Raw genomic sequence first — 12,632 nt, 5'->3', positions numbered from 1 at the left:
TCCTCACCCAAGAATCTTTTTTCCATTGATTTCTAGAGTGTGGAAGGGAGGGAGGAGGGGGAGAGAGATAAACACCAACGTGACAAAGACACATCAATTGGTTGCCTCCTGCACACGCCCCTACCGAGGCTAGGGAACCTGCAAGGGAGGTAAGTGCAAATCCTCCATGGGTCGACACTCTACTGAGAAAACCGGCCAGCGCATGACACTTTATTGATGGTGAGGCATGGTGAGGAGACCTGGAAGAGCATGTGGGGCCAAGGGGCCCCTGGTGGGGACAGGGCAGGTGTTGAAGTCTGACCACTACTGGGCAGGGAAGACGGTATTGCCACTGAATGCACAAGGGATGAGGAGCTGCCGGTACTCCAGGGGCAGGTGCTGCTCCACAAGCACATGCAGGGAGACTCGGTCAGTGACCAGGCCCTGCCTGCAGCAGAAGAGGATGGAGACAGACAGAATCAGTGTCAGCATTTCCACACACACAACCTCCCTGCGTCCACCCACTTACCGTCGCATCAGCAGCTCCAGGTCCTCTAGCCTCACAGTCTTGCGGCCAGCGTGAGCAGCAAATACATCCAGGTCATCGCAAAGACGTTGGAAATACTTGTCCAGGCTGTCAAGGTTGGGGTACAGCAGACTGAACAGACTGTTCATAATGTGAGGAGCTCCTCTCCCCGCCAAAGAGTCCAGGACTCACCATTTCTCCACCATCTCAAGAGCCTTCTTCTCCATGGGCATTTTAGCATAGAAGCTAAAGAGCTTAGCATAGTGGCTCAGTCCCATCTTATAAGGATCTTGTCGGAGTCTGGGGCCAGCAGTTTGGACCCGGGTAGGAAGCCTGGCTGATAGAGGCTCCAGAGGCTCTGAAGATAAGCTGGGGGCAGGAATGATCTGCTGCCTGAAGAGGCCCCTAATCAAAGATAAACCTTGCTGGCTCCTGCTAAGACTGGGCCCTGTGCTCCTTGGCCAGCTTGGACCAACAACTCCAACCATTTGCTGGGGGGTGGGGGGGAATGGGGACAAGAGGCCACGTAGAGGCCTGGTCTTTCCTTGGGGCCCTGATCCTCCACCGTCTGGGAGGATCAATGTCCCTATTTAGCCTCATCATACAAACTGGTACTTGCTCAGGCCCATGACCCTTAGGCCTTGGCATGGACATTCCCTCTTCTCAACACATTGCTGCCTGTCTGATTCTGCTAATCCTCCTCCAGGAAACCGTTTCTGACTATATCCTGACCTGGCCACTTCCCCCTACCCAGGCTCCTCTCAGCCCCTAGAAGCAGGCACCAGGACAGATGTGCTCTCCGTGAGTACCACCCAGCCCACCTAAGGGTGCTCTGCTGGTTAATCACCTGCATACCTGTAGGAAGAGGGATAACCTTGTGGTGCCCAATGCCAACCTCAGTGCCTGTCCCTTCCCAAGAGGCCCATGTGGAACAAGGTCATGGAATCTTACACTGCAGTGCTAGTCGGTGGGGCTGGCTCAAGGAACTCCAGTTGCCTGGCCTGAGGAAACTCCGGGGTGCTGGAGGCCAACTCTGGCCTTGCTGCAGAAAAAGGGCAGAGTTACAAGGAGGGCTCAGGCCTAACTGTCTCACACAACCCTGAAGGCCTACAGCCTCCTTGTCCTGTTCACTGAGGGCCCCATCTAGCTCCAGCCAACCAAGCAAGGGGCACCCCAGAGTCTCCCTAGGCCAATTCTTCCTGTGCTCAGAAAGAGAACTTAGCCTGGTCGGCATGGCTCAGTGGTTGAGCATCAACCTATGAACCAGGTCATGGTTTGATTCCCAGTCAGGCATATGCCTGGGTTGTGGGCTTGATCCCCAGTGTGAGACAGCGTGCAGGAGGCAGCCCATCAGTGACTCATTGATGTTTCTGTCCCCCCTCTCCCTCTCCCTTCCTCTCTGAAATCAATAAAAATGTATTTTTTAAAAAAGAAAAGAAATAGAACCTAGATAAGACTTTCCTCCAAGGCCAGGGGCTGAACACAACTATTACCCCACTTACCCCCCGATCCCTTCACTGGCCCCTTACCTGTCCTACCTTCAGTGTCCTTATCCCCTGAAGATCCTTCTGGCTCCTTTTCCTCAGTAGCCCCCCAGGATCCTTCTGCTTCTGCCACTTCTGTGTGTGCCTCAGGCTCTTCTGCTCTGGCAGATGCTTGTGCTCCTGCTGCTTCCTTCACTTCACTCAAGCTCATGCTTTCTTCCATTCTTTCCTCTACCTCCTCACCAACTCCACCCAATAAGGGCTCTAGTCCATCTTCTCCAGAGGTACTACTGCTGGTGTTCGGGAAGCCCATAGCAAGGGCGTCAACCTCCTCTGCCTTTCCAGCCAGAAGCTGGGCTGGTTTCCTAGGACCTGAATCAAGGGGAGAGAATATAGACTAGAGAAGCAGTAGGTCAAGGCTGTAGCTTTGAAAAGGGTAAATATGGAATAGTAAAACCTGTAGGGAGCAGTTACAGGGTTAAGCTGCGGACTGACCTGTTGGCAAAGCCACAAATAAGTCCCAGCTTAGAGTGCACAGTCCTCTTAGCATAATTAGGCTTGACCTTATGATGGACCTCCCTAGATCTCATCTGGGAAGCTAATGAGCTGTGGGAGGTGCAGCAAGCACTGCCAAAATAAGTGAAACTCACAAGAACATTGTAACTATGGTGACCACTACCTTATTTATCTCTGGCTATAAAATAAAGGCTCAGTTTGCCCTCTGGATCCCTCTCTGTGGCCTTAGCCAGGCACAGGAGATCCACCTAGACCAGGGGTGGGCAAACTTTTTGACTCAAGGGCCACAAGGGTTCTTAAACTGGACCGGAGGGCCGGAACAAAAGCATGGATGGAGTGTTTGTGTGAACTAATATAAATTCAAAGTAAACATCATTACATAAAAGGGTACGGTCTTTTTTTTTCAATAGTTTTATTCATTTCAAACGGGCCGTATCTGGCCCGCAGGCCGTAGTTTGCCCACAGCTGACCTAGACCCAGCTTATTCTCTTTGTCTGTCTTCTAAATCCTTCGCCGCCACCCCTTCAGGCTCACCGAACCCTTGGCTGCGCTGGTCCCGCACGAAAACCCAGCCTAGCCCTCAAGGAGAGAAGGCCAAAGGTAGTGGTTTGGAGTCTCCTGGCCTAACACTGACTCTACCTTTGGATGGAGGAGAGATCAACAGCCATAGGACTCTGACGGGCACACATATGGACCTGAGGAAGGAAAACCACCAGTACCAACTCTTGCCCAAGCTTGGCTTGCCTCCAGGCCACCTGTCCCACATACTCACTGTTGTTCTGCAGCCCAGGCCCACTGCTCCATGTCCTGCGACTGACAGTCCTCTCAGCAGAGAGAGAGGGGGAGGGGATGGAGTGGTGCACACTGGGGGAACAGCCAATCAAAGGCTGGGAGAAAGGCTGGGTGTCCTCCAGCACGGTGTCCGTTGGCAGGGTAGCAACAGGGGTTCTGTCACCTGGAGATCAAGGACCAGATGGCACTCAATGTATTCCAGCCCCACCTGCTGCTACCCAGTCACCACAGCCTGTTCATAAGGGGGCCCCATAAGTCTATCCCAAGTAGCCCTCAGAGAAAGAAGACTACATAGCAGTCTAAGCCTTATCTCCCTAATACAGCTCTCCTTGCTTACCTTCCTGCTCCCTAGTCTGGCACTCCCAGCTCCACTGCTTGCACCCAAACTGCTCATCCATGCCTCCACTCTCTACTTCTTACTCTGCTCCCTCTGCCTGGAACCCTCCTCTTACCCTACTGACCTTGTCTTCTGGAATCAGGTTCCCAGGTGATCCTGAAACCTGGCCCCTTTCAACCTCCCAACAAACTCTAGCCACCCCTTTCCTACCCTCAGCCTTGTAGCTCCTCAAGGACATGGGGACCGGGAAGACCCTGAGGAACGAAGACTAGGTCCCACCACGACAAGAGAACCTTATGGAAGGAAGGCGGAAACTCCGTACACTAGCAGTCCTATTGGCCAGGCTGTTCACTGCCCTTGATCCAATAAAGACGGGAGCAACCTTGGACTCAGCAGCACCTTCTATCTGTCCTGGGGGAAAGCTTTCCCCACAGGCTGCAAGAAGGAAATCGCCTTACCTGGAAGAGCCGTGGCCACAGAAGTATCTTGCAGATCCTGCAAAAATATACCCACATCGACAGCTCGGCGTGTAAGAGGTCTACGGGCCAAGCCAGGCCTCTGCACTGATTGTGGCAGGAGAGGCGTGGCAAAGGTCAGGTTGAGGGAGCTGGTGGGAGAGAGGAGTCACAAAGGAAAGTCAGCTACTGAGGCCTAATTCCTCATTTCTCTACCTGCCCTGGTGCTCTCATCTTCTAGAACACAGCTACCATGCTGTTAATTGGCAGTGAGCAATATGGTCAGAATCTAGTCCGCACCTTTTCCCCCAAGCCTCTCCTCCACCAACCCCCAGGAGGGCAACTGCACCTGCTGAGGGAGGAGGCACCAGTATTCCCAGGAGGCTCTGTAACAGGACCTAAAAAGAAGAAACTGTAAGTTACAGGCTCAAGCTAGCCCTCCCTCAGGCCTCCTATGCCTCTACAGAAAATAGGAGAGAGAGGGTGGCCACAGGTGTTGTCCAGGGCCTCACCTTGGGAGAGAGGCAGCCCCTGGTCCATTCCTTGCTGAAACTCTGACAATCTCAGCCTCTTCTTCCTCCTGCCAGAAGTCAACCGACCTGGAGCCAAGGTTGCGGGGGCGTTGAGCTCAGGAAGTTGCAGTTCCAGACTATAAGAATGGAACTAATCTCAGACAGGCCAGGAGGCCCACATATGGCTTTGAGGACCCCCCCAAGAAGGCTTCCTTATCAGAGCTGCCTAACAGCCTAGCCCCCAAGGTGGGGAATTCACGGTGCACCTGCCAGGACTGCTTTCCCGCCTGGAGAACTGGACCCCCTGCGGTGCTGGCACTGGCTTCACCACTGACTCTGGCATGACCATGGAAGATTCCGGGGCTGTAGAAATAACAAGAAGAGGGTGGGGCTGGGAGGGCAAGCTGTCCTGAATAAGGGGATACCGTGGGACCGGTGCCTAACTCTGCCCAGCAGGCCAGCGCCCACTTACCGGTTAACAGGATATTCTCAAGCAGAGTCCGGGGTGTCTGTTCCTTCAGCTGTCCCCTGGTTTGAGTGTGGGCCAATCTGCCAATAGACTTTAGGCAAAAGCAGGTTGCCTTGGGATTCCCTCCAGGTGGGCTCAAGAGCAGAGCTAGACCTCAGGGGCCCCTGAAGGCAGCACAGCCCTACAGTGGTCAGTGGTTTGGGCACTCACCCTGGCTCTGTGGGGCTGCCGCCCGGCAGTTGTCTTTGTTTGACTCCTCAGCCTCATAGAGAAAGGTGTTCCCAGCGGGGTTCTCTGGACCCTGTATAAAGACCAGCGGCTCTGAGAATTATGTAGTTAAAGGGGAACTAGGCGATTCAGAGACATGCCTTCATCAGGGATCTGAGCCTGCAGACTTCTTCTCTCGGGGCCAGGGGGCCAGAAGCCTCCTGTCCTTCCCACAGCCCGTTCCAAGCTCTATGCCACCAGGGTTGTGGGCGAAAGGGAGCCAACGGGATATGGGAAGGGGGAGAATATGACCCAGTTCAGAGACGGGGGGAGAGGGGGCGGCGGCGAGGAAGGCTTCACAGACGTGACTCTGGCAGAAGGAGGGGTTAGCCACACAGACCAGAGGACTCATTGGAAGAGGATCCATTCCAGCCATGAAAATAACCACCTAAGAAAAAGATGCTTATGTTTAAACTTGCTGGGGACTGACAGCAACCTCCGCGTGGATCACTCTGGCCCTCCTCTCTCCAGTCCAATCTCTCTGATGCCAGAGCCACATAAATGTTCCCAAGGGCACAGCTCGCACCTCAAGGACGCAGGCCTAACACCCGTCCCGAATGGCTTCCCATTGCCCATAAAGGAACTGCACCCTCTGCACCGTGAGGTCAGCTCGACACAGCCGCCACCCGCTGACACCCACCAAGTCAGGCCAAATCCCGGTTCCCGAGCAAAGCACCCTTCCCCGTCCCTGCCTCCCCTCCGCCCGGGACCACCCGGGAAGCAGTGTAGGGCAGACGCCTGGACACACTCGGGGCGGGTTGGGGAGGGAGTGGCCTGGAGAACGGGGCAGGAAGCCGGCTTCCGAGCGCCCATCCTGCACTCCCAGGGGCGGACCGCCCCCAACGCGGGCACCGCTGAACTCTCGGCGGCCTGGAGGCCCGACGGGTGGGGCGCACACAGCGGACCCAAGCCCAGATAAGGGAGTGGAACCGGTTCCCCGAGCCTTGGGCTCCGCAACTCTCTGAGGCTCAGTTTCCTTCTGCAGACTGTGTCAGCGCCGGACGACACCGACACCCCGCTCGCCAGGTCCTGCGGCGGCTCCTGTGCCGGGCAGCGCCTCACGTACCCGGCCCGAGTGCTCTGGCGTCGCCGCGGAGTGCGCGGGGCCTCGGTATCCAGCACGCGCCGCAGCAGCGTTCGCGTCGTAGGCTCATTGTCGGAGATGTCGCTGTCCGCCATCCTCCCGGCAGTCCGCCCGGCTCCCAACCGCTGCCGTAGCCGAGGCCGCCACCTTCCCGCCGCCGCTTTTGAGCCTACTCTCGCGAGACTGCCGCACAGCTCCACGGGAATTGTAGTTCTAGCCTCACTGTCCAGGGGCGAGGGGCGTGTGCAAAGGTGCCGGCAGATTCTGAATTTGGAGGCAGTTTTACCGAGGAGTGATCCTGGACACGTGTGTGCAACCAGTCGAAGCCTGGTTTCCTCATCTGTAAGCTGAGGAGGATACTCACCTTACCACGGGCTTGAAATGATTCAGTGAGATAAAGTTTAACTCGGGATTTGACACTTGTTAAATCAGGCCATCAATAAATGGTGGTCACTTATTATTAGAATCTCTCTCATAACCCCTTCTCCCTCTCGGAAGGTGAGGAGAGACATTTGTAAAGACCACTCTGTCTGTAGGCTCACTATCAAAAGAGGCCAATTTGTAGGCTCCCAGGCTAGCGGGCTGTTTGTGACCCATCAGAGAAGCTTTGATCCCCAAACATGTGCAATTCTGAGATGAACTCAGCTCTCAAAAGCTCTGTCAGTGCTGGAAATTCTATTATCATATTTTTCACTGATTGACAGCCCACTCCCGTTTCTTAAATTTTCATGGGAACTGATATAGAACTTGAGTTCTGAGTCTCCCATGCTGTTTTTTTGCTCCTAGATCAGGTGTATAGTATCAGTTGCTTGGACAGGCATGGGCATATTTGTGCTCGTGTTAAAAAATAAAGCAAAGAGCCTTTCCCTGCCGATAGCACTCTCACAAACATGGTGAACGTTCCTAAAACCCGCCAGACTTTCTGTAAGAAGTGTGGCAAGCATCACCCCACAAAATAACACAGTACAAGAAGGGCAAGGATCCTCTGTATGCGGCAGGGAAAGCAGCGTTATGACAGGAAGCAAAGTGGCTATTGGTGGGCAGACTAAACCGATTTTCCGAAAAACGGCTAAAACTACAAAGAAGATTGTGCCGAGGCTTGAGTGTATTGAGCCCAACTGCAGATCTAAGAGAATGCTGGCTATTAAGAGATGCAAGCATTTTGAACTGGGAGGAGATAAGAAGAGAAAGGGTCAAGTGCTCCAATTCTAAGCTTCGTGTTTTGTTTTATTATATGACAATAAAATCTTGATATGTTCACTTCAAAGAATAAAAGAAAATAAAGCAAAGAGCCCTAGCCGGTTTGGCTCAGTGGATAGAGCATCGGCTGTGGACTGAAGGGTCCCGGGTTCAATTCTGGCCAAGGGCACATGCCTGAGTTGCAAGCTCGATCCCCCAGTACGGGGCGTGCAGGAGGCAGCCAATCAATGGTTCTCTCTCATCATTGATGTTTCTACCTCTCTATCCTCCTCCCTTCCTCTCTGAAATCAATAAAAATATATTTTAATAAATAAATAAAACAAAGAGCCCTGGTTGGTTTGACTCAGTGGATACAGTATAGGCCTGCGGACTGAAGGTCCTGAGTTCTATTCTTATCAAGGGCACATGCCCAGGTTGTGGTCTTGATCCCCAGTAGGGGGCGTGCAGGAGGCAGCCAATCAATGATTCATCGTTGATGTTTCTGTCTCTCTCTTCCTCTCTGAAATCAATAAAAATAGATTTTTAAAAACAGCTTTGAACTGAATAATATGGAAAGACACAAAACTCTTTTCTTTTTTTTTTTAATATATTTTACTGACTTTTTACAGAGAGGTAGAGAGTTAGAAACATCGATGAGAGAGAAACATTGATCAGCTGCCTTCTGCACACCCCCCACTGGGGATGTGCCCGCAACCAAGGCACATGCCCCGACCAGAATTGAACCTGGGACCCCCGAGTTGGCAGGCCGATGCTCTAGCCACTGAGCCAAACCGGCCAGGGCAACTCTTTTCTTTTTAAAAAAATATATTTTTATTTGAGAGAAAGAGAAACCTCAATGAAGAGAATCATTGATCAGCTGCCTCCTGCATGCCCCACATTGGGGTTAGAGCCCACAACCCGGGGACCAGGAATCGAACCATGACCTCCTGGTTCATAGGTTGACGCTCAACCCCTGAGCCAGGCCAGCCAGGCCACAAAACCCTTTTCAAAACAGTTTGAGACACGACTTACTTTTGTATGGTACTATTCTATGTGTGGACGAAAGGGGCCATATGCTGACCTGACAAGCTCAGGAGAGGCCTGCATGGCAGTTTTGCAGACTCGGAGACCTAAAGTAACCACAAAGGATGGTCTGAAATTAAACCTTAACTAAAAGCAGTTATGGTGGGCAGTTACGTCCTAAGCTGATATCTTCACTGATAAGGTCAACGTTTACCTTAACTGAGCCTATCTGTCTTTTTGCATCTATGATAACATACCCTTGAAATGTCTGGGTAACTTGTGATTTCCCTGTATCTGGAGCCCCTGGGGCAGGGCCAGGTGTGCTGGGCCCAGGATAGATGCAGCAGATTCTTTCATTTATCATGTTAATTGTTCCTGCACCCACCTAAGTACATGTCCATCATTTTACTTTTTATCCTATCACAGAGGTCCTCCCCCCCCCCCCCCCCCCCGCTTCGTTTAATCCCACCTCCTTAAATCTGTCACCAATGAATTTCATGTATAAATACGGATGTAACCCTGCCATTCTCCGGAGCACTATCTCAATTCATTGAGGTTCTGCTTCCCGGCATATGTCGACAGTTTGGCTCAAATAAACTCACAAAAATTCTTTACAGGTTTCAATGGTTTTTTTACGTTAACATATGTATTTACATAATTGATTTGTAGACGAAAGGGGCCACATGATAAACTGATAAGCTCAGGGAAGGCCTGCATAGTGGTCTTGCAAACTCAGAGACCTAAAGTAACCACAAAGGATGGTCTGAAATTAAACTTTAATTAAAAGCAGGTATGGTGGGTAGTTACATCCTAGTCCCCTATCTTCACTGACATGGTCAACCTTTACCTTAATTGAGCTTATCTGTCTTTTTTTTAAAATATATTTTTATTGATTTCAGAGAGGGAGAGGAAGAGATAGAAACATCAATGATGAGAGAATCACTGATCGGCTGCCTCCTGCACACCCATCACTGAGGATTGAGCCCGCAACCTGGGCATGTGGCCTTGACAAGAATTGAACCTGGGACCTTTTGGTCCACAGGCTGATGCTCTATCCACTGAGCTAAACTGGCCAGGGCTGTCTTTTTGCATCTATAATAACATATCTTTGAAATGTCTGGGTAACTTGTAACTTCCCTTTTTCCAGACCCCTTGGGGCACAACCTAATGTGCCTGGGCATCAGGAGATACCACAAATCAAATTCCTTCATTGTTATGTTAATTGTTCCTGCACCCACCTAAGTATGTGTCTATCATTTTACTTTTTATCCAATCCCAGGGTTTCCACCTCCCCCCATCCCCCACCCCGATTTTGCTTTCGTCTGCCTCTCTAATCTATCATCAGTGGATTTCATGTAACTCACCTACGTCCCTTCCTTTGACTGCAATGTATAAAAATAGATGAGAAACCGCCATTCTCTGGAGCACCATCCCAATCCGTTGAGATATCGCTTCCCGGCAACTGTCCAGTTTGGCTCAAATAAACTCACAAAAATTCTTTACAGGTTTGAATGTTTTTTTACATTAACAGATCCAACTTTATATTTACTACTTGTTTAAAAAAACACTGGGCTCATGAAGTGAGGGAAGGAGTCAGAGATTGGCAAGGGCTGGACCATGTGAGGTCTCACAGGCTCTGAAAGGAGTCTGGACATTATTCTAAATGCAGTAGGCCACTGGAGGGATTTAAGCAGAGGTATTACATAATCATATTTTCTTTGGCAGAACATGAAGAACAATGCAGGGAGGCACGAATGAAAATAGGGAGCCACGTGACAGGATCTTGCCTTTCTCCAGAAGTGAAAAGATAAAGGGTGAGGTGACAAGATAAAGGAGAGTAGGGAGGGGAGAAAGCCATGCATTCAGATATGTTTTGAAAGTATACAGAAAAAAAAAATAAAAATAAAAATAAAAAAAAAAAGAAAGTATACAGGATTAAGTGTAGATTAGAAGTGATTTTATGACTAGAAGGTAGAGACTTTTTTGTTTTGTTTTTGTTTTGTTAATCCTCACCTAAGGATATTTTTCCATTGATTTTTAGAGAGAGTGGAAGGGACGGGGAGAAACTCACTTCGATTGATTGCCTCCTGAAAACCCTTACTGCTGGGGATCGAGCCTGCAACCTAGATACATGCCCTTGACTAGAATTGAACCTGGGACCCTTCAGTTCTCAGGTGCCGCGCTAGCCACTGAGCCAAATCAGCTAGGGCTAGAAGGTAGAGTTCTATTGAGCATAATATTCAATGCTCTGTGCAAAAGGAAATTATATTAATTTGTCCTCTCACCAATAGTTTTTGAGCAAGGTAGGTATTGAGACAGAAGTAGAAACCTATCAATAACTGTATGACAATGAAAATATGACATATATAATGACCTTTTGCTGAATTTTATCTCTACTGCACATCTACACTAATAAAAGAGAAACATGGTCATTGGCGTACGACTGCTACCCTTTTCATTGGCTAATCATCGAGATATGCAAATTAACTGTCAGCCAAGATGGTGGCCGGCAGCCAGGCAGCTTGAAACTAACATGAGGCTTGCTTGCCTCAGCGAAGGAGGATTGTTGGAGGAAACCAACGTTCCCAGCCTGCGGCTGCAGGCCTCTGAGGGGGCAGTTTAAGAAACATTGTAACTTCAGCCAGCAGATTCGCAACATTGTAAGCAAAGGCCAGAAACCTACTTTCAGCCGCGGAGGCCTAAGAGCTGGAGCCAAGCCTCAAGGTAAAGCTGGCCCAGAATAAAAAAAGAAAAAAGGAAAAAAAGGAGCGGTTGGGAACTTCAGTCACTCCCAGCCTGAAAATAGTCCTCAGTCCCTCACCCAGACTGACCAGGCACCCCAGTGGGGACCCCCACCCTGATCCAGGACACCCCTCAGGGCAACCAGCCGGCCCCACCCATGCACCAGGCCTCTACCCTATATAGTAAAAGGATAATATGCCTCCCCGCACCGGGATCAGCGTGACAGGGGGCAGCGCCCAAACCCCCTGAGCATCCCTGCTCTGTGCCTGATAGGGGGGAGCTCCCCAACACCCCCCCCACACACACAGGCCCTGCTCTGTGTGTGATGGGGTAGAGCCATAACCTCCCCATCGGCCCTGCCCTGAGTGTGAGAGTGGTGGCGCCCCAACCCCCTGATCGGCCCTGCTCTGTGGGTGATAGAGGGAGGTGCCCCAACCCCCTGATGGGCCCTGCTCTGTGTGTGACGGGGTGGCGCCGCAACCTCCCCATTGACCCTGCCTTGAGTGTGACAGGGGACGGTGCCCCAACCCCCCAATCGGCCCTACCCTGAGCGTGACTGAGGGTGGCATCACAACCTCCCAATCTGCCCTGCTCTGTGCATGACTGGGCGGCGCCCCAACTCCCCAATCGGCCCTGCTCTGAGCCCGACCAGGGGCTGCACCTAGGGATTGGGCCTGCCCTCTGCCACCCGGGAGCAGGCCTAAGCCAGCAGGTCGTTATCTCCCGAGGGGTCCCAGACTGCGAGAGGGCACAGGCCGGGCTGAGGGCCCTCCCCCCCCCCCCCCCCCCAGTGCACAAATTTTTGTGCACCGGGCCTCTAGTATTACATAAACATTTAATCATAATAAAGTGTGACCATTTGTTACCATTGTATAAATGATTCACCCAGATGAATGTACATCTTTCACTATGGGCTACACATTCCAGAGAATGTATTTCTGAATTTGAAGGATTCAAGCTGTGGCCATCAGCTGCATAGGCCAGGAGGGATGGGACAGTCTCCTGTAATAGGTCTGTGAAACCCTTTCTCCCCACATTGTCCTGTATTTTCCTACATTTTAAGCAAGGGTCCCTTTTATAATAAAGAACAAAACAATAATAATGATAACAGTAGTAGTAATAACGTTAACTTGGGATGTTATTGTTTTCTTTGGCAAGCTTCTAAATGCCCAATCTGTTTTGTTTTGATAGCAAATGATTACAAATAATATATACTAGGCTTCAATTTCATACCCGTGGTCTGTAATCAGGGAGAGAAAAAAAAAGA

The 12,632-nt window shown here is 51.0% G+C and overlaps 1 protein-coding gene and 1 pseudogene across 5 annotated transcripts; one reads left to right on the top strand and one right to left on the bottom strand.

Moving 5' to 3' along the window:
• Window positions 1-13: 13 nt before the first annotated feature.
• CENPT (centromere protein T) lies at window positions 14-6,752 on the bottom strand. 5 transcript variants are annotated; one of them, XM_036346748.1, is made up of 13 exons: window positions 6,404-6,751; window positions 5,281-5,371; window positions 5,074-5,161; window positions 4,868-4,964; window positions 4,602-4,738; window positions 4,439-4,487; window positions 4,093-4,241; window positions 3,278-3,460; window positions 2,035-2,361; window positions 1,457-1,547; window positions 698-910; window positions 509-613; window positions 14-427 (listed from the first exon to the last, which is right to left on the bottom strand). In XM_036346748.1, the coding sequence occupies exons 1-13, from the start codon at window positions 6,514-6,516 to the stop codon at window positions 304-306; spliced, it is 1,767 nt and encodes a 588-aa protein (XP_036202641.1). In that variant the 5' UTR covers window positions 6,517-6,751; the 3' UTR covers window positions 14-303. The 5 variants fall into 5 exon arrangements, with proteins under 5 accessions (XP_036202641.1, XP_036202643.1, XP_036202642.1 ...); XM_036346750.1 differs by having other exon boundaries at window positions 698-874; XM_036346749.1 differs by having other exon boundaries at window positions 2,044-2,361; window positions 6,404-6,750.
• Window positions 6,753-7,156: 404 nt separating this feature from the next.
• LOC118674854 lies at window positions 7,157-7,679 on the top strand (annotated as a pseudogene).
• The last annotated feature ends 4,953 nt before the right edge of the window (window positions 7,680-12,632 follow it).

This window comes from Myotis myotis, unplaced genomic scaffold (assembly GCF_014108235.1).
Source record: "Myotis myotis isolate mMyoMyo1 unplaced genomic scaffold, mMyoMyo1.p scaffold_m19_p_19, whole genome shotgun sequence".
Taxonomy (NCBI): domain Eukaryota; kingdom Metazoa; phylum Chordata; class Mammalia; order Chiroptera; family Vespertilionidae; genus Myotis; species Myotis myotis.
Note: the sequence above shows the minus strand (reverse complement) of the source record. Positions and strands in the feature narration are given on the sequence as shown.